Source organism: Melopsittacus undulatus, chromosome 7 (genome assembly GCF_012275295.1).
Source record: "Melopsittacus undulatus isolate bMelUnd1 chromosome 7, bMelUnd1.mat.Z, whole genome shotgun sequence".
NCBI lineage: Eukaryota > Metazoa > Chordata > Aves > Psittaciformes > Psittaculidae > Melopsittacus > Melopsittacus undulatus.
Window position 1 is genome coordinate 19,417,406 of NC_047533.1, and position 21,642 is coordinate 19,439,047.

The window sequence follows — 21,642 nt, forward strand, 5'->3', positions numbered from 1 at the left end:
TCATCCCTAATGGGCAAAGTGTATTTGTAGTATCGCTAAGGCATATGCTTACTATCTATTCAAATAGTATATGCAGAGTGACCAGCTCTGAAACAGCGTGTAATTTCCAAGTCCTGCTTGTCTTTTGCAGTGACATCAGTGTTTCAGAAATGCCTATCCAGCTTCCAGATTTCATAAAATTCCTAGCAACTTAATTGTTAAAACTTTAACTTTTCTTCTTTTTAAACTTAGAATTGATATATGGGTTCCAAAGTTACTGCAAAGATGGTTAATTAGTTTTGTAGCATAAGCTTCATTTTTTGTAAACTGCAAAACTAAAGCAATGAAGGAATATTAGCTGTTAGTGGAGTACTGGGCCTGCTCTGTGGACATGTTAGCGTGTCCCTGTTTTCCAGAATGCATTAAGGCCATGGAAGAAAAGCTACCATCTGTCTACAATGCTGAATTTGAAGCTGTAACTTCTAATATAGGTCATCCCCCAATTTTCTGCAGGATGAGACTTTTTTGTTCATTTATCTTGACTGCACAGGCATCAGCATATTTTAACTCAGGGGTTCAGCTTATCTAGCTGATTGCTGAACTTTAATGATCACATATGTCCATGATTTTCCCATTCTTCTTGGAGAGCTCAGTCTGCCTGTTTAAAGCAGCAGTAGGCAGGAATTGTGGGAAGCAAATCTCTCTATTGATTAGCTTGTTTCATGTACTACACAGTAAGCAGCCATGTATTGGCCATCTCTTTTAAACCGGTCAAGATACAACTGAGACACATTTGTAGCTGCTGAATGAAATGACTTCCTGACTTTAGTTGTGTCGTACTTCAAAATAGTTTTGACAATTTACTTTCCCTTCTGGCCTGAATGTATTTGAAAGGATGAGCAATGTTTTGAAAAGAGTTTGGATTCAGAGCTCAGTAGTTCAGAGCCTTTGCAACACTGCTTAGGCATGCTTATCATCCAATAAAATCCTTACACAAAAATTTGTGCCAGCATAGGCATTATTCTGGGAAACGAGTGTTGTAGCAGTCCCAGGTTCAAAATCATGCAGAAGTTAAGTGCTGTTGGGTAAAATATTCTTTTAAATACTAGTTTTTAAACACTTAGAATACCTAGGTCAAGTAGAATTTGTCTCAGAAAGGTTCTTCTTTTCAAGTTGGCTTCATAGTTTATAGTGTACCTCATTAAGATGCAGGGAGAAGTTTTACCAGTAATTTGCATCTGTGTGGAGTTTAAACTTGACAAACCTGAAAAGCGAGCCTACTTGAATTAAGTATGATTCACACACTTTCCATTTAAAAAAATGGACAATAATAACTGCTTTGCATTTGTACTCTACAGATTTTTTTTCTTATGAAAAATGCCCTGTAAAAGCTATTTAGGCACAATAGGAACATGCACAAAGTACGTAAGAGAACTGTGATATTATAGTACCAGGAGAAAGGATGTCAAGGTGTTAGCCTGCTGTCATCCCAGACGCATAGTTTAATCTTTTCATATGGTTGTTGTGGATGTGTTATGGTAAGAAGGAGTAAAAGTATATTTTTGGTGTGTCTGTTTAATTATCTTGTTCAGGGATCACTGACCCATTTACCACAACAGTTATTAAAGTATTTATCATATTTGATCATAGGCTTTGTGGAGATTATATTTCTCTAACAATTTGTTTCTAAATATTCGAGTTTTGCAATTAAAAATAGCACTAATTGAAAGTAACATCTAGCATATATAATTGTAAGGGAAATGCCCTTCTTGCTGTACATACCCTGTTTTTCTCTTTTCAGTAGTGAAGTATTTGTTAAATTGGCATGTGAACTTCTGAAACTTTCATATGTGGGAATGTTCTCTTCATTATTGCAGGGGTTGTAGCTGGAGAATAAATTAATCTCTTGGAAACTTAGAACTACGAATCAGTTCACCAGTGAATTCCAGTGTTTTTAAATATTATAAACCATGTATGTTTTAATAAAAGCAGAGGTTTGTAAACTGCACAGGGAGTATCACCTAGTTTTGCTGTCTACTTATGTGGCTTTAAACCTTTAAGACTAATGTGTGTGTATAAATGCTTCCCAGTTGGAGACCTTTGGTGCTACCACAGTGAAAAAGATTCACAGTGAAGAATGGTCTCCAAATGGTTTAGCTGTCCTAGAAAGCTGAAAAAGAGCCTTCTAATACCCCCTCTTTTCTGGGATGTGTGTTTATTGCTACTGTTTTTATATTCATGGAATGATGTATTCATAAGCTTAATTATGAAACAATATACTTGAGATTGATTAATTCTAGGATCCTGACAGCTCATTTTGCAACTGCACCCAGTTAATGTTAGTGTAACTGCATAATTCTTGGATGATGCAATAATAAAACATCTGAAATCTAGGAAACCCTGTAATTTTGTAAACCAGGTTGGTGCCAAATACAGCTTTGTTTAAAAGTATATGTATTCACAGGTTTTGTGTTATCATTTTGATCTACTGAAGAGATTAATTTTATTTGCCAATTTGCAAATTACTGTTTGCATGGAAACCTGCTTATGAGCTGATAACCTATTCTTTGCTTACATACTGGTATCACTTGTGATACCAGTCACAAGTGAATCTGATTATTTAAAGAGCTAGACACCATAATAGCTCCTATGATAGGTATCTAGAATCTGTGAATGAGACATAATTACATAGCAATAAGCTTATATAAACTCTAGCAGTTTCCTTTTAACATATATATGGAGCTGCTTCCATTTTGCCTTTTGAAGGGTTTTAAGTATGGAAGTTGGAGGAAGAAAAGGAACAAAAGGAGAGGGTGCAGACTGTAGTAATATTGTGTTTACAAAAAATTATTCTACAATATAAAAAGTTGCCTCAACTGACTGAGTTGCTGGAGAAAGGAGATGATAGGGAGTCATCCCCACTTCCTAAAGGTGCTTTGTAGAAGTATAAAAATACAGTAAAGATTTTTAAAGATGGCTCTTGAAACTTCTGCTTTGGTGGGCTGAGCACTGTATATACTGTTGCATTACTGTGCGTACTGTTACGTTATTTAAAATACACTGAAATGGGCCTAAAGTGAAGCTATGGATGCACCAGCTTTCTAATAGTGTTTTGCCACCAAAGTGGGAGGTCACATTCTTCTTTTGATTGCATTGTGCTTGTGCTGGCACTCACTGGACTCATGACTGAATCAGTAAAATTCACTTTCCTTCCTTTCTTTCACCCCTCTCCTTTTCTAAAATACAGGCTTTGTTCTGGGTTACTGGTTTCAATCTGTCTGTGGAAAGGTCTGACAAGTACTGGAGTAGGGGGTGTAAGGGTAGGTCACGGTAGCTGGGGGAAACTGGCAGGCACCCTGTGTTTGGTGGTGGCACATCAGCTCAGCTGATCAGCTTGTGCAGCCACACTCCAGCTGTGAACTGGGGCAGCTGGGGCACAGACACATTAGCTTACCCTGACCTAGCAGAGAGGTGGGAAAGACATTTGAGACAGTGATGACTTGAACTGTCACAGCAAGACTTGTCAGAGTCAGTCTGCTTAAACCTTAGGGATATTAGTATACTTAGCTGTCGTTTTGCATTGAATTCTGTCTGCATGTGGGGTGAGGGTCTTAGAACTATCTTAAGCTAAACTTTGAGTAAGGATGTTAGTCTGCGGGTAAGATCTGTTAATTATGCTTAAGACTTAGGTTTTGCCAGTCATTTTCCTTACACAATTTCTCTGTATTTTGTTTTCTTACATACAGCTCTTTCCCATGAGAGTTACAGACTTGGTAGAATGTAACTGAAAACAAGCTTAGCTGCTCCTTCTATGTAATCTCGTTTGGCTTCTGTTAAAGTTGAACTTGCTGAGGTGACCAAGCAGCTTTCTGCAACCAAACCCACTGGTTTCCTTCTGTCTCCTGCTTCCTAGTGTATTAGTGGTATGACAGATTGATGGGCTGAGTTGATTCCCTCTGAAGGTCTGAGCTCTGCAGGTGGTGGGTGAAGGGGAAGCTGGTTGGGGCACTTGGAGCCGGACATTAAGCCCCTTGGAGACAGATTAGTATGTTCTCCTTGTTTTCCTACTGGCCGGAAGCAGTCACTCCTTTGTTTATGTGAGTATAGAATAAGGAAAAGTGCATGGAAGAGTGATTAACCTGATACTTTATTAGAGCAGTGGTTAGAAATTTTGAGCTGTCCAATGACTGTCCCTGTCAAGAACCTATTACCTCTTTAAGGGATGTTCAAAATAAGTACATATTTGCCTTTATGGTTAGTGAGGTTAGGCTGGCTTTTTGAGTCTTCCTCCTTTGCAGTTCAGTATGGTTCTTTACCACTTCCTTGCAAAATCATTCACACTTTCTGCATCTCTTTTGGCATTGCAGTGAACAGTGGTAATTAAAAGGAAGCGATGAACCTTAAGTTTGTGTCCTTTTTTATTCAGTGTTTTTAAGTTACCTTCTGCACAGAAGATGAATGCTTGTCTTCCAGTGAAGGATGGAAGGTATACTTAAAGAGGGAAACTGTTCTCTGAACAGCAGTCATTCAGTCATTGAAAGTGATGTTGAGCAAATCCTCAGGTACTGCAGTATAGTAGGGTTCCTACGTTGGCAGGAAAGTAGGTGAAAAAGTCTTCTCTGATGTCTGATTTGTGACTTTTGTCAAATAAGCAGACAAGAGAGGTAAAAATCAGTAGGTTTATTAAAGTTGATACTAATGCAACTAAAAAAGAAAGAATCTTATTTGCAGTTATTGGCAGATGGTAAACTAAAAAGCACTGCTTTAGTACTCAGTAGCTCTCTTCTTACCTTATTTAGAAATTGAATTTTTTAAAAGGTAGCTTCTTGGTTCTTAAAGGCTTGCTGGTACTAAAATTATGGTTAAGGGGGACATAGTAGAGCTACTTAGCAAATAAACGTCAAGTTTACTTGTGAAATAATCTATTCACAGGTGATGTGCAAGGTAAGATCCAGGGGAAAATTTACTGTGCTAGATGATCAAGAAGAATCCAAATAACCATGCACTGAGCAAAGTAGTTTTTGGTGACAGTTGTGAATGTGGGATGTTACACGTGGAGACGTGCTTCAGACTGCTTTTTTGTGTGAGCAGTTTATCATTGTTTTAGTAGCCAATTTTGTGAAATACATGCAGTTGTTTTCCTAACAGTCTTTTTTGATTTGAGTGGATGAAGATAAAACTAATGAGCCTTATATTGCGTATTCCCTATGCAGTTACAATAGCTGAGCCAAATTATATTGTGTTTTAGGGACTGAGATCCTGTTGGCATGCTGGTTTTTCAAGCTGATAACACTATCAGTTGCTAAGGTAAGTGTGTGCAAATCTGCAGTTTTCATCTGAGCCAAAGTTATTAGGGAGTTAATAAAAAAAGGAATAATAGCATGTGAATATAAATCAATCTTATACATGGAGTAATTTTTTATGATGTTTCTCACATTCTACACCATTCCAGCATTTTAATAGCAACTTAAAGTTGATATATCTAAGTTGTTTAATATACTTGAGATTTTTGCTACAAGTATCTGCGGCAAAAAGCAAAAGCAGGGAAAACACATCTGCAGATGTATGTTTAGGCACTTTATTGTTCTTAAATAAGCTGTCATTACTGACTTTCTTGCCTTACTTAGTGTGTCAGAGTTGTGTGAGTTCTGTCTGGATTAAATTTAAGGCCTTTTTTGGGCTAGACCTTTGATTCTTAGCATCATGAGCAAGTGTAGTGACTTACTGAATGGAGTTTTTTTCACAAAGGTAGGTAGACTACTGTAAAGAAGTGAATTTGGTTACTTTCTGTAAGTTATTCAAAAGTGAGCCTATTTACTCATATTGCAAGCTGTATTTAAATTGCAGTTGTGGTTCTGCAATTTTCTTTTTATGGGGATTGGAAAACAGAGAGGACAATAATGAAAGCAACGTGGGAGGATGAAAGCGGGTCAGAAGAGGGAGAGGGAGTTTCTGATTGAACCAGTGACTTCCAGTGAGAGGGAGTGACTAAATGAAGCAGAGCTTTTTCTATTGTATTTATGTCAGTATTATTTGATATAGTGCCAAAAGTGTATATAGGGCTGTACAGTAGAAGACTTGTTTCAAACATATAACATGTTCCCTTTGCGGGAAGACTTAAATTCTTTAAGTGTAGGCTGGAGCAGTGCAGGAACATGCAGTACAAAGATGTGATAGTGCATGGTTGGTGGCATTCACCCTGGAGCAGGTGGGTCTTTTTTTTTCTTTTTCCTTATTGTTTTTCTTGAAGAGAGGGAATGTTTTGTGTATGGATGAAAAGCTTTCTGGTTTTGTGATTTTAGGGGCTGCTATGCCCCCTACTTCCACAGAGCCACAGTGCAGTTGGACCACCCATCATTTGCTCTTTGCAGAGGAGAAAAGGACTTCAGGAGTAGTAGAAATGCTAACATTGTTCATGTCCCTTAGACAGTCTCAACTGGTGAGGTTGTAATTAACTTTACCTCATTTTGTAGGATGGATTAGAAAGAAGGTACATTGGGTCAGTGGTATTTCAAAGCAGATTGGCTGAAGTTGGCTCTTTGTACATTATGTGTCGATATGAAAACTGTATTTATTTAAAAAAAATGGGTTAGTTTTTTGTTCAACTCCTAATCTTCAGGACAGAGTCTTCACAGCAATATTTATTACTGTAGACAGCATAATGAGAATCAGGGCCTAAGTGATGCTGGGAGGCGAAAATGAGAGTGAGCTGATGACTGCATGTGACTGTTAGTGCATGTGTTCATCCTGAATGATGAACCAGCCTGTGGTGTGATGGTGATCTGGAAACTGTCATTTTGCTGACTTCATCAGCAGTAAAGGATCATGCTTGTGCACAGTTGTACCTGTAGGGAGCAACAACGGAGATCAGTGTGATTTCTGCAGCAGTTTCTGTACCTCGGGTGTCTGATATTATAGAATGAATAAGAGCCTCTGAAATGCATCATTTACCTGTGTATTGTATTACATATGTCTGACATATGTCCATAGCAGAAAAAAACACCACTCCTAAGACAGATACATCACTGCAATGTAATGGATCTGCATAATCTTCATTGTCATGTTGACCTTTCTTAGAGCTGAGTAACAGCCACAGCAGTATTTTTATTGAGGAAGTAGCACAGCAATGACTTATGTGGTTGTGCTAAGTGAAAGGAAATAGTAAAAGACTATAAAATGTTTAGGGTATGATTAGTCTAAGGATTTAAAAACTTCTTTCTCCAAGATGCCACACAGGTAAAGCCACAGTAGTTAGTGGCACTCACAGCATAGGCTGGGTTGTATTAGTCTGTATGGCATTAAGTTACAACAAACTGTAAAAAGCGGTGGAAGACAAATTGAAAATATGTGGGGGAGATGAAGCAGAGTAGTCTGATGAAAGTACATCTGCTCACAAGTTTCTGAAGAACGAAGGTTTTGTGGAATTGTAGGCTGTGGAGTATAGAGTGTCTGAGAGAATTGCTTCATCGCTTGTCCTTTCTTTTGACAATATGAGCTTGTTTATTTGCCTTTGAGTTTGTGTTTCCAGTGTGGTGATGGATGGATAAAAAAGAAGGTACATTGGGTCAGTAGTATTTCAAAGCAGATTGGCTGAGGTTGGCTCTTTGTACAGTATGTGTCAATATGAAAACTGTATTTATTAAAAAGAATTGGTTAGCTTTTAGTTCAAGTCCTTATCTTCAGGATGAAGTCTTCATAACAGTGGATGTTATGGGTAGTACAACTGTCTTTGTTTTCCTTAATGGTCTGACCTTTGTTTTGGAGAAGATAAAATTTTCCTTCTGAAGGTCCTTATTTTAGCCATTTTTAGGGTTCATTTATTCAGTATTCTCATCCATGGAAGAGATAAATGTGAAATATTCTGTTTGAGCACAAGTAATATTAGTTGCTTGCATTTAGTTCCATCCTGACTGAATTCATAGATCCAATTACTTGTGTTCTGCATTAATCACTTAAAAATTGTGTCCTGTAGGTGTTCTGTTTTTTTTTTTTTTCCAATATATTAAACATGTAAAACATCACTTCCTTGAGATGTGCATTTTTATCATTGGTAAATCGTAAGAGTGCCCTGTTTTCAGCTTAATTTAAAAAATAAAGGATAGCAGTGTGGAAAAAATTGCACTTACAGAAACTAAATGCACCCGGTATCCCCAACAGCAAACAAATACTAAAAGTGATGTGAATCAACAGCTACATTTAATGTGGATTTCATAGCCAATTGTAGCAGAAACCACTGTGTGAAATTTTATGGTCGTTTTTATATGCCAGCTCATGCTGGATTATAAAGGGCCATCTTTTAAAACATAGGAATTCTCTTTGTGTCTGTAAAATCAGCAGATGGGATCATGTTTCCTAGTGATAGATGATCTTTCCCTTGGAGTTGTATTCTAAAATGTTTATAAGGGAATATGGTTGTGTAGGTGAATGCACAGAAATATTTTCAGTATTTGCATGTTCCCTTCACAGAAATCTGTGCACAGAAAAATAAACCTACATGAACAGCAAATCCCTTTGTTTTAAAATGGACATCTGCTGCTTTGTTTTTACTGTTGGTGTATTGTGATGTTTGAAATGGTGAAGTATGCAAAACCCTGTTGCAAAGTATGCAAAAAGTCTGATATGGAGTAGCTGAGTCTAACCATGTAGGTTGGGGTATACTGCTTAACCTATAACTGCTTAACCTGTTTTTAACAAATGGAAGATTAAGGGATAACTCTTGGGGAGTGTTCAGTGTGTCCTATAGATGGACACTGTTGTATGTTACTGACTTTGATAATTTTAAGCATGTTTAAAGTCCATGAGTGCAAGCTTTCCTTAGTGCCTTTTCAGTTCCTCACTCATTTGTCTGTAGCAAGCAAATTGAAGCTGGAAATGGGCATAGGATAGAGGATTAGAAGAGAGAGGGAAAATAGACGCCCACCATGCTATTTGAATCCATCTCTTTCATCTTTCTTAGATGATGCCTCTGCTAATGTCTGAAAAAGAATATTTTATATTAATCCTCAAACTTTAAATGTAAACCTAGAAAACCTAAGTTCTTAAGTGAAACCTAGATTTCACTTTCCTTGATCTTAGATTCAACCTCAGTAGACCAGGTAAACCTAGAGAGGTCATGTACCGGTGATCTTGTAGTACACCACATTTAAAGTGTTTGTAGTAACTGATCACATAGAAATTTGAAATTAATTATTGGAAAAGTATTTTTGTTTCTATTGTGGAAGCAGTAGGTCCTGTTATGATGAGAATTGTCTTGTCTTAAAAGCTGAATGTACTTTTGAATGACTGTAGGTTTTCAAGTATGTGGCTGTTGTTTTAAAGTTGAGGGAGAATAATAAGAAGTGATTGTAAATTACTTGCCTTATTTTTATTTCTTTTTTAAAAGGCTTTCTTCTCACTGTTCAACAGCAAGCTCTTCACATTCATTCACAGATTCCATGCTATGTAATAGGTGTAGGAGAAGGTTGCATCTGACAGTTCACTTTTTTTAGAACTGGGATTAAGAGTAGCACAGAGGTTTCTTTTGGTACTCTCCTAACTATGGTAAGCCTGTAGTAGTTGAAGTGGCAGTATTTCTTCCTCCCCAGTCCTGTCATACTTAATGGCTTTTGGGATACCAGGTATTTGGTAGATATTAGAGATGTTGGAACTTCAGCCTCTCACCAGTCTTCATTGTCACTTCATATTGTTGGAGACCAGAGGTTGGAATTTCTTATGTTTTCTCTTTCTGAATTGCACAGTGTATTCTGAAATTTCTCTGGAGATTATATAAAAATCTGAAATTCTTTTCACTAGCCCCCTCCTGTTTCAAGCATTTTTTCCCTCAGACCTCCTTTGAGGAAGTAAAAACTTTCTTTAGTCACTCTATTCTGTATTTAATTTAGTGTTCTTAATCATGTCTGTCCTTTAGTAAGCCTATGTGAAGCACATTGTACTTGTCTCAAAACCCATTTATTTGACAGCTTTGTTTAAGGCAAGTGGGACTTGCCACTTGGTCCGTCTCTAGGTCTTATATTGCCCTGGAGAAGTGATCGCCATATCTTATTTCTGACAATGTCGAGAGGTTTGTGGTTTAGGAGAAGGAGCTGGAAGGATTCAACTGAACAGTTACAGGGTAACTTCCTTCCAAGGGCATTGCCTCCTGAGCACTTGTCTGGGGATTGTTTCCAGAATCCATGCTGAGGTATTACAGTCATCCTTTGTAGCTTATTAAAGAGTTCCTATAACATGTTCTGCAGCAAATGCTGTGATATGTGCCCTTGCTAAATCAGTCAAAAGCACCAACAGGTGTCCATTGGGAATGATTTGACAGTGAGATGTTTGGGAGTTAAATACTTCCATTGAACAGGCAGTCTGCCTTTTCAAAATCTGGCACTTGCTTCCCATGTAGAAAGCATCAGTTTTTCTTCAGTTTTCTCTTTGTATTGTGTCTGGCTGGGATGGAGTTAATTTTCTTCATAGCAGCTGGTCTGATATTGTGTTCTTTGCAATTAAAACAATGTTGATAACACACTAATGTTTTAGCTCTGGCTGAACAGTGTTTGCACAGTGTCAAGGTTTCTCACTATGTCCCATCTGCATCCCCCCACAGTGACTGGGGGTGCACAAGATGTTGGGAGGGTACACCACCAGGCAGATGACCCAAACTATCCAAAGAGATATTCCATGGCATATAGTGTCAGTGATAACATGGGGGCGGGGGGGAGCGTTTAGCAAGGCTAACCCAGCATTTGCTTTGGAACCGGCTGGGCATCTGTCTGCCCTTGGGAGGTGGTGAGTGATTGGCTTGTTTTATTTTGTTTCTCTCTTCTTCCACTTCTCTTTTGTTAAACAGTTTTTATCTAGACCTACAAATTTCTTGTTTTCCACTCATGCCTTTCTCTTCACCTGTCCAATGGCAGGGCAGAGTAAGCGGCAGTGTGGCTCTTAGCTGCCTACCAAGCTTAGCCCCCAACACACATGCTGATCTCTTCATGTTTATGTAAGGGAAAAAGAAGAAAAAGAAATCTCAACACATGGCTGTTTCCTATATTTCTGGATTCCTCAGAGTAAGGCAAGTATTTTGCTTTTATTTTCAGTGTTGAATTTTTTAAAACACTTTGAAAATGTCACAAAAAAAAGAGAAGGTAGTAACTGTAATACATTTTTACTAGTCTTTGTATATTCTAGAGTTAAATCTGAATGCTTTGTCTTGCCACAGGCTTTTCTGTTGCCTAGTCTCCCACAATGTTCTCAGGCCCATTCTTCTCACCTAGCAAGTCTTAATTTGCCACTCATGTTTTACCATCTCAGTCCTCATTCTTCCTGCTATTCCCCCCACATGGGCCTCTCCAACATGCTTGCTTTCTGCTCAGCTGTTATTCCTGCTGTATTCAAATTTGACAACTCTCTTGTTTTTGCCTCTCTGGAGAGCATTATTTACAGAAAGATCCATGCTGTTCCTGCTAGATGCCAAGAATTGTTTCAGTCTATAGACCAACTGAAGATAGAATTCTTAAGGCAAATGACTGAGGTTTGCTTCTATTTGAATGTTGTTGAAGTATTTTTTTAAGGCTTCTGTGCCCGGTAAGTAAAGGTGAATGGAATTTATGAGGGACTGTGAAAAGGATGTTCTTGGCTGAAGGCCAATACCAGAAGAATTTGTAGTTCATATTCCACTCAGGAGGATGATAGAGCAGTTCATCGACTACAGATATTCAAAGTTGAGAATGGGATAACATGTGATTTTTTTATTTATTTATAATTTTTTTTTCTTGCAAGTGGCACATCTCTGGTTAATTTTTATTTTTCCTTCCAAAGTTGACTTGAAATGTAGAACCACTGAAAAAAAAGAAAAGGCAATTCAGCCCTTACAATTATGCTTATCTCTAGGAAGTAAGACTTTATAATAGGAAAAAAGTTTGATACTTTTAGTAAATACGGATAAGATATAGATTGTGCTTTGTTGTAGATGCTGGAAATAATGGACATCACATTCCTGCAGCCACAGAAAACTATAATATAGTACCTATTTTATCTGAGCAAGGTATTACAAACAGGATTTGGTATTTTGGTATTTTATGAAAATATTTCAAACACTCTATATGTTGTGTCATGCTTTTACCTAGCCTGAGAATATTAAAAGCTTGAGCAAAACTAGTTAGTGTACTTGGAAGATTAATGTTAGTGCACTTGTTCATTTACATAGTTACTTGATGTCAGTAAAGAGGTAAAAAGAGTAAGTTTACTTCCCATTCTCTGAATGGGGAACAGAAGTTTGAATAAAAGTTTGAACGGCAAACTAGGACTTGTGAAATGAAAAGGATGGACTTGAAAAGAAGACTGATTTGGGATGTGATGTGGGAGAAAAGTTATGCCTACAGTGCAAAATGGGGAAGTGAAATTAATATATGCAAGGCATCAGAAAATAAGTAAAATACATGAAAATAATGGAATAGGAACTACTAGCTAGAGAAAATACTGGGAAAAGAATTACTAGAACAAGTAATACTTGCTGCTACAGCAAGTGATTATGGTGTGACTAATGCTCACATTCAGGTTTGCAGTGCAGTGTGATAGGGAAATACTAATAAAATAGTTTGTCCTGAACTGAATTATCAAGGTTTTTGTGTTTTGTGAATTAAAATGGCAACTTGACTGTATGTCCAGAGTTCCAGTACAGTGCACCTGAAACAGTGCTGACTCTTGGATAGTAAAATAAAAAAGGAATTGGTGAGCATTGAGATGTAATGTTATATAACTTATAATTAGGATTTAAAATTATATATATTTAGCTTGTTTAATAGCCACTGTAAGAATAGAACTGTGATACATTACTGTATCCTTTTGTTATCCATCAGTCTGCAAATTTTCACAATGTAAACAAAGAAGAGGTGTAGAAATAGTAAATATCAAGAGAAATTCCAGAACAGTGAAATCCAGGGAAAACCTATGCAAGAAAAATAATGCAGTCCCTGTTATCTCTGACAGGTAACCTTGAAATGTCTGAATTGACCCTTTTTTCAACATGCCAGTGAAACACAAAAGTTCGAAATAACAGCAATCATCACTTGTACAATGTCTCTCATTTAGTACAAAACCATAGATAATGTGTTTCTTGCACTTTCAGATGAGCTGTCCTAACATCAGAAAAAGCAAAAGGCCTCAGTCTTCTGCAGCATAGTTACTGATAGTTTTTGTACTTCAGATTGTGTTGTCAATAGAGGTATCTCAATCAAGTTTGCAAACATAAGGAATGAATAAACTAGGTGAACAGTTAAATAGTTAATTTTTTTCATGTGTTGTTTGTATGTCTCGAGTTTTGTAACATGACTGAAAATCTGGCATCCTGGATGCAATTGCTGCTGCGGAGTATACCTGGCTTGTAGAAGTATTTCACTGGACTGTACCTTCTAGTAATCAATAATGGAAGTTTAAGAATGTGAAAGAGACTAAATATAAACTGGGTTGATTTGTTGGTTTTTTTTTTTTTCCCTCCTGGTAACTTCTTTGCTGCTGATAGTGAATGGTTTAGATTTTCCTGAGAAACGAGGTTATAAAAAATAGGTCATTATGCTTAGCAGAAGCTAATGGAGTTCTGTACCAGACTTCTGTTTCTGAGTCCATTTGTGCTTTAGCCTTCACAATATCCTCTAGCAATATGTTTCACAACTTAGTTATAACAAGGTTTGTAGAGCAAGGGAAAAGATTTTTATTCTAAAATGAAATTTTCAGATATTAGATGTATTTTCCAGTTCCAGTGTTTGCAAGGTGGAGAACAGCCATCTCTTTTTCACATATTGCATATCTTATATTAGTCTTCTATGTCTTTGTTGCTTTTGTCTTGTGTGCTCACTCTCACTAAAAGCTGAAGTGTTTTAGCCAATTGCAGATGAAAACTGTTGATCATCCATATTGACTTTTGTGATGTGTTTTATTGCTCTGAGTAACTTTTTTCCCGTATGTTTTCAGTGAACAGCAGGCAGTTTTCAGGACTGTGGGTGTGTGGCAGAATAATGCTGTGACATAGTAATGTTCCTTTAAGAATCCTATTCCTTTCTTAATCTTTCTTGAATTCTAACTTGTTTAGCTGTTGCTATTGAGCTATGGAGATTTTTTTTACTGGATGCGTAAGAATGCAATGTCAATCAACCTTACTCATGTACTTATTGGATACTTATTTAAATAATTTGATTTATAGCATTCCTGTACAAAGTCACATTCTTTTTTCAGTTTTTTTACCTGGTAAAATAGTTTCCCCTATGAAGATGTCTAGTGATGGAAGTGGTTTGTGCATCAGTTAGAGTTCTTAGTTCTGAGGAACATTTATGGGATCTTTGAAATTATTTTGAAGGTGGTACAGGAAAGTGCTGTTCAGTGACATGAAGGCTAGGGTACATAACCATCAACTGGCCATCAAGATAACATTACTGAGGAAAAAGTAGCTGAATTTAATTCAGAGCTAGTAAAAAAATGGACTTTCAGTAAATATGAATGTGTAATTTATTCCTGCTTTGCCCATCTGTCTAATGTCTTCCAATACTAAAAGGGAGCGTACAGGAAATCTGAGGAGGGACTTTTTACATGGGTATGTACTGATAAGACAAGGGGAAATGGCTCTAAGATGGCAGAGAGTAGATACAAATCAGGTATTAGGAATAAATTCTTTACTGTGAGAGTGGTACAGGTTGCTCACAGAAGCTGTTATGGTGTCACATCCCTGAAAGTGTTCACGGATAGGTTGGATGGGGCTTGGAGCAACCTCGTCTAGTGGAAGGTGTCCCTGCCCATGGCAGGGGGGTTGGAATGAGATGATCTTTTGGGTCCCTTCCAACCCAAACCATTCTATGATTCTATGAATAATAAAAGATCTACCAAATTTAATTTGCATAATGTCTTGGAAGGTTCATGTGGCTAAAGGTAGCTTTTATAGAGGTTTACAAGTTGATTACAGTGACATCACTAACTTTATTTTGAATGGAGGAGGCTAGGGAAAGTTGGCATGCTGAAGTATAAATGTGGTGCACTGAGCATCAGATGATCAGGGTTTACCCTGTGCATCTCCAGAATGACTCAGTGCTTTAGCTCTGCCTCTGAAGAGTGGGGATTTTGGTGTTTTTTCCTGTGTGGTATATTCAGGATTTGACTAAAGAAAGATAGGTGTTTATTTCTCTAAGTAATGGCTTCTTTTTTTGTGTGTGTAGATGCCTCTATTGTTAATAAAGTGTTTTAGGCAGCAGTAACTGTACGTGCAAGGGGACCAAATCATCTGTGCTCAGAGTTGTGCATGGCTAGATGTTGTCTTACAGGATTGTAAAATTTTGTCTGGGTGTTTCTTTCTGTGTTAATGTAGTTTCTGATGTACTAGTGTCCTCATCCTGGATGGGATCTCTTGGCCATGGTACAAGCAAGTGTGGTGTGTGCAGTGTCTCCTTTGCTCCAAAATAGTCACCTCTTAATTTTTTTCTTGGGGAATTGAGATGTACAGAGGGATTGAAACAAAGACTCTAGTTCTACTCCAGATCAGGCAGCTAATCTATAGGGATGTTGTAAATCATTGCTTAAAGATAATCTGTTGTCTAGTCAGTGAGTCACAGAGAGGTGAATCCTCTGCCAGATTTAATGATCCTAGGTCTTCAGGGGAGAACAGTGAGGTGGGATGCACACACCTACTCACAGTTACCCAGGGAAAATCAGAGGCACAGGGTGTGCTTAGGAGATGACACTAGGCTGATCCTGAAAAGATAAGTAGATAGGCTTTGGGATATAACTTTGTGACTGCCAAATGGCAAAGCTGTTTCAGTTTTCTTGTAACCTTTCTGCATTGCAAATATGATAATGCAGTGATACATACCACAGAGGGAAATAGAAATGACATACATGTCCCATAGATCTGAAAATTGAAAATACATGGATACAAATCTTGCAGCAAAAGTTTTGGTTTCATTGTTTCATTTGAAGTTAAAACCAAACATGTGAACAGTATGCAAACTTGTAGTGGTTTAAACCAAGTCCCCCAACTCCCGGAGAGTTAGGAAGGAAAATCCAAAGAATGTAGCCCCCACGGGTTGAGAGGGAGTTGGGGGACTTGGTTTAAACCACGACAAAACTATAACTAAGTACAATGTGAAAGGAGCTTCTTTCTGGTTGGAAATGTAAATTTTAATTTCATTGTTTAAACTGAAAAGAAATAATTGTATTTCATCTTGCTTATTTAAATCTTCTGCATAGGAAAGACTGACAGTACTTGAGAAGATTAATTTCTCAAGTTGTGAAAAATAACTTCAGAATTTGCTGCATGTTCTAGTCACTCTTTTGAGTGCTGTTCTGCTCAACTGTATAGTGCCATTAGCTCTGCATTTTTACTTTGTGCATTTCTGGAGTTACTCACATGAAATTGGAATACATCAAATCATTCCACCACCATTTGCTGTAGAGTTCAGAACAGATCCTCGGCATCAACAGTAGAATTTCTCATCATATCATTTAATGATGAAGTACTTCTTGTCCTAGGGAGCCTCCAACACTGTTGTAGGGCAATATTTGGAGAGTTTCACTCTCAGGTTTAGGAGAGTTTCACTCACAGGTTTTCACTGTCCCAGAAGTGTAAAGGCAAAGATATGACCACTTCTAAAAGAATCTGCCAAGTCATAGAGATATTTATGAACATTGGCAGCAGAAGCAGAGTCTCTTATGCCTCAGCTTATTTTTAGATATAAAGGTGTTAAGCTAAAACTACCTCTATCTTTTTTCCTTTCCTTTTTTCTTTTGATTCTTTTTTCTTTTTTTTTTTTTTTTTTTTTACTTTCCTCTTTTTCCTTATTTTAGCTGTGGTTGTACTTCTGTGCCAGTTTGATATACACTGCAGCATACAGCCTTTCTTTTTTCAGTTTTTTTACCTGGTAATTTTGGTTTAATCTGAGTATGTTTTTGTTAATGAAAATGTTTCTGTCCTGTGTAAATTCAGTGTCTTGTATAAATAAATACTTTTGTGGAAAGTCTTAACTTGTGTAAGGAGCATCCTCTCTGTCATGGACAGTGCTAAAGCTCTGCCTCAGAATACATTATGCCTAATGGCTTAAAAAACAAGTATATAACAGGGTATTTCTGGATCATGCTTGGCTACATTCCACGAGGGAGATCTTTCTTACAGTTCTGTATCAGCACATATGAACTATGTTATCATCCTTTTTGTGAGAAGTCACTAAGGATAAACAAATTTATGAGGAATTGTCCTCATGGGAAGCATTCACTGTGATTTGTCAATTTGGAGATTAGTCTGTTGATTTCTGTATGGTGATAATAATTGCTTTTTGTTGGCACTTCTGGTCAGTGCTGTGGCAAAGATCCATTGGATATTTACATAAGTGTGATATCTGAACTTTTCAAAACTGATTCAGAGGAAGTAAATGTGACTTTAGCAAAGGAAGTCATCCAGTGTTCCAGATAAAGAAACCCCCCTCTGCTATTGTGGACAAAGCTATTGCTAGGAGGTGACTGATACTTTAATAGTATCCTCTCCAGGAAATTACAATGAAAAGATGTAGAATCTCAATACATTTTCAAAAATTGTAAAATTGGGATAGTATTTCACTGTAAAATTATGACTAAGCACTTTTAAATTAGCATCTTCTTTTTTTTCCAGGAAATTTGGAGAGCGACCTCAACCGAAACGGCTCACCAGGTAAGCATCAAAGAAAGTCTGTTTTTAACAGTTTTCTAAAGTTACCCTTTTCACTCTCAGAAGGATTTCTAAGTTGAAAAATTTTGTCTTGCTAATAACACTTTTTAGTGCCAAAATTCAGTTATGTTACTGCTGTCATGCAGCAGGTAGAAGAAAAATGAACACAGTACTGTCAAGGACTGATCTTAACCAGTTTTTGATGAAACCTGAACAGTTGGAGAAGGCATCAGTTAGTACCTTCAAGTCAGACCATTCAGAAGTGTTTGGAGTGATTCAAGTACAGTGCCTGATTTGCTTCTGGTCTGCCTGGAAGTATTTACTCTGCAATCTGTCAGGTAGTCATCATTGTTGTAACACGGTCTGTGCAAATGTTTATTTCTCTGTGCCACAAACTGTGCTGATCTAAAGTAGCCACTGAGTTTATAATCCACTGTCTGCTTGAAGTACGATAGGTGTGCAATTTTTCAAAAGTTCTGTGTGGTAATAGTGCTGTATAAAGATATCACTCTGACCTGCTTATATTTTGAATTGAAATTATGATGCCTCATATAAAGCTCAGGGTGAGGAGGAGCATTTACATTTTGTGTTGGGTATATCTGTCTCATCATGTTTCTGGATAAGCTTCAGGTTAGCTTGCGTATTGTTAAACTTTGTTTCAATGCAAAATTTATCTGTACTGACTTATAAGTAATTGAAGAAAGATTCCTGTTTCCCATTGGCCTACCTATTTTCAGGGATATTTAAGGATACTAAGTTTTAAATAATGATCTGGTTTCTGTCTTCAGCAGTAGCATCTTAGTGTAACTGTGAAGTTACTGATAGAATTTATCTTCTATGATTTAAAAAAAGCAACAGAAATAATGACGTTCAGTGTAAGGTCTTTTAAATAAGTTTTCTATAACTGTAGTGACTCTAAATTTCATGTGTAGGATTTTAGCTACCAGATGTGCCAGGTACTCTTTCCTGTCAGTAGGCAGCTGGGAACTGCTAGCCATCCTTCAGTAGATTGTAAACTTTTTCTATACTGCTAGAGGCTGGAAACAAACAATGCTGAAATGGAAAAACCTTAACACATTTTTAAGATTATGATTGGTTTACGTAATGCTACAAAAATGTATCTGTAAACCCTTAAAGGTGTTTAGTTCAATTATTGGGAAATTATTCTGCCTCTTTGTGTAAAGGTAATCCTGTTGGTCTAATAATCTGTTTATCATCATGCTAGTTCCAGCAGAACAGCACTACTTTATTCATACCGTGCTAGTTGTTTTTAGATGTAAACTGCGAGAGTGCTACATTCGAAGAGAGTTTTAAGATTTAATTAAAGAAAAATGTTGTGTAAGAATTACAATGATTACGTATTTTCTCTATCAGTGGGAGGGGTCTGAGTGGAACATTCCTAGTTCTCTTGAAACTTGGATTGTAAAAGTTCACTGTAACAACAGACCAGTAGAAAAGGCAGAATTTCATCCTCACACAGTGCTAAATAAACATTAACTAGCACCTAGCATTTGTGTGTGTGGGTTGCTGATGTTTTTCTAAACGATAGTCAAGTCAGAAGATTTTAGTATGACAGATGTTCTTAATTTTGTATGACACTGTTCTTAATAGTATTTCGAATTGTCAGATAACAAGTTTTTAAACCGCTTAAATGCAACTAATAACATCATAATGAAATGTATAATAATGAGTTCACAGTGAATTATGCATTGTGGTTTGAAATGTATTCTTAAACAATGGTTGTACATAAAAGTAAGTCTGCATGCTTCGAGATAGAACTTTCATCTGTGCTTTCATGGATAAACATCCATTTTACCAATATCAAATACACATCGATCAAGTTAATCCAAATTTAAAACAGAAATTCAAGTCTTTGCACTTGTATCTTGCTGTTTACAGAGATAATTTCACGCACTGGTCACTGTCTTATGCAGACATGACAAATGCAAGAATTTACAAAACACCATTAACAAAGTTGGATTGTTGTTGTCCAACACCCCCCACCTACTTGCATTTGCCTGTGAAGCTGTCTGTGGGGATTTCTTTTGGAAAAGGCCTTGTAAACAAAATACTGCTTCCATCCAAAATATTCCATTTTCTTTTCACTGGAAATGTTTGGTTTTCTGGGTCTCTCCAAAGAGAACTCAACAGTAGGTACAGTTTGAAAAAACAAACTGACCAAAAACAAAACAAAAAACCTCAAACAACAACAAAACCCCCAAACTAAACAACAACAAAAAACCTTTCTTCTGCTGGGTTTTGTCTCTTCATATAGCTTCCTTAAAACTCATAATCTGTTTCTCTGATTGATGACTTTGAAGATGAGCACATTGGTGGGCATTCAACCCACAAAAGCTCCTCCAGGGACTTAAAAGTGTTCGTGTCAGCACTCTGACACAGCTAAACCCCAGGGTGTTGAATTTGGCATGCTGCTTAATGAACAGTTAGATTATTATACAGAAGAATGATAGGGTGTATTGTTCTCTTACTTCTCTCAAGGAATCACTGTTAGTGTGTTTAAGGTAATTACAGCTTTTATATGACGTCTGTCATTGCAGTGATGTTGAACGATAGAAAATCTAATTAATTTTTTTTTACCCAATTGTATGCAGGAAGTAGAGACTTCCTCTAGAAAACCAGATGAAATGATAAGCTGGAGAATCTTAACTTTTTTTTTTTACTATCTAAGTTGGTTAAGGAGACAATATTCAATTAATAAAGTATGTTCTAATCAAATATTTGTGGCATGGACTTTAAATGTGGTGTAGTAATTGATAATGGATATAATTTTACATCACAAGCATCTGTTCTGGAAAATGTAGTACTTGTAAGAATGACCACAGACCCTTACTGCTAGCTTCATGCAAGAGAGTTGCTGCTTTTTTGCTGTGTAATTGTCTTAAAAACCAAAGCAAACTCATCTTGATGCTATTAATGGTTGCCTTTTTTGAACTCCATGTGTTGGGGTTTTTTGTCCTAAAACTTTCTTTGGATGATTATAATCACAAACAAATTAATTTTCAAAGCTTACTTTGTCTTTTAATTTTTAGGGAAGCAATGCGAAATTACCTGAAGGAGCGAGGTGATCAAACAGTGCTAATACTCCATGCAAAAGTTGCGCAGAAGTCATATGGAAATGAAAAAAGGTAAGTTTCTATTATTTCCTGGCTTCCTCTAGAGTTCCCTGCTAAGGAAACTGTAGCATGTGGTCTGGTGTGTAGTAGGAGTAGAATTCCTCAGTTTATACTATGAAGAAGTGTAAGCCAAAATGTGTTCCTGAGATCATCTGTTTGTCTAACAAAGGCTGCAAACCTGTGGCGATTTTGTGTGGTGATGTCTGCTCTTACCAACAGGTTCTCTATCTGTGCATGAAGTTTTTCTTCCATTGCACTAAAATGACTCTAATATTAAATCTTCCATTTTAAGTTTTGAGTAAGCAAGGTGATCAATGGTGACTATTTGTAGAGGAGGTTTCTCTTGAGTAACTTCAAATTAATGTGAAAAGGAAATTACCAGCCTCAGTGAGAGATTCTTCTGAATCAGATCTGTAATAGCTTTAAAATAATAACAGGTCAATCATAACCATATTTATGGTTCTTTAACATTCTCTTGTAAAAATCAGTACAGTGCAACTTACAATAATAGGTAGTCCTCTAGAGGATGGAATCTGTAAATGTGAAGATGAATGCTTTTTAGGTAAAGGTGAATTTCCTGCAGTCTTCTCTATGTGATATTTTTATTTAATGACTAGTAGAAGCAAATAGGATGGTCCTTCAGATGCAGATTTCTAGTCCTCATGGTAAAATAGAATTTTAAGTATAAACTGTATTTTTCTACCTTCAACTTCACTAAAATAAAAAGTGCAGTATTTGGTTAGTTTTCAGATACTTATTATTAATATTTTCTCATCACAAAAGACCATGTATTTAGTGCATTAATGGTTTTGAAGTTTTAACCTTACTTTTACATTCACTCGTGTCCTGTTACATCGTTATGTCTTTTCACAG

At 36.9% G+C, this 21,642-nt stretch overlaps 1 protein-coding gene across 2 annotated transcripts in view; it reads left to right on the forward strand.

The window, feature by feature from the left end:
* The window catches only part of RBPJ (recombination signal binding protein for immunoglobulin kappa J region), a 55,693-nt gene that overhangs the window by 16,009 nt on the left and 18,042 nt on the right, over window positions 1-21,642 (forward strand). The window contains exons 2-4 of one of the 2 annotated variants that reach the window (XM_034064633.1): window positions 5,228-5,286; window positions 17,600-17,638; window positions 20,686-20,781. In XM_034064633.1, the coding sequence (XP_033920524.1) occupies window positions 20,693-20,781 (89 nt within the window). In that variant the 5' untranslated portion in view covers window positions 5,228-5,286; window positions 17,600-17,638; window positions 20,686-20,692. The remainder of the gene's footprint in view (window positions 1-5,227; window positions 5,287-17,599; window positions 17,639-20,685; window positions 20,782-21,642) is intronic. The other variant, XM_013127416.3, reaches the window with a different exon arrangement.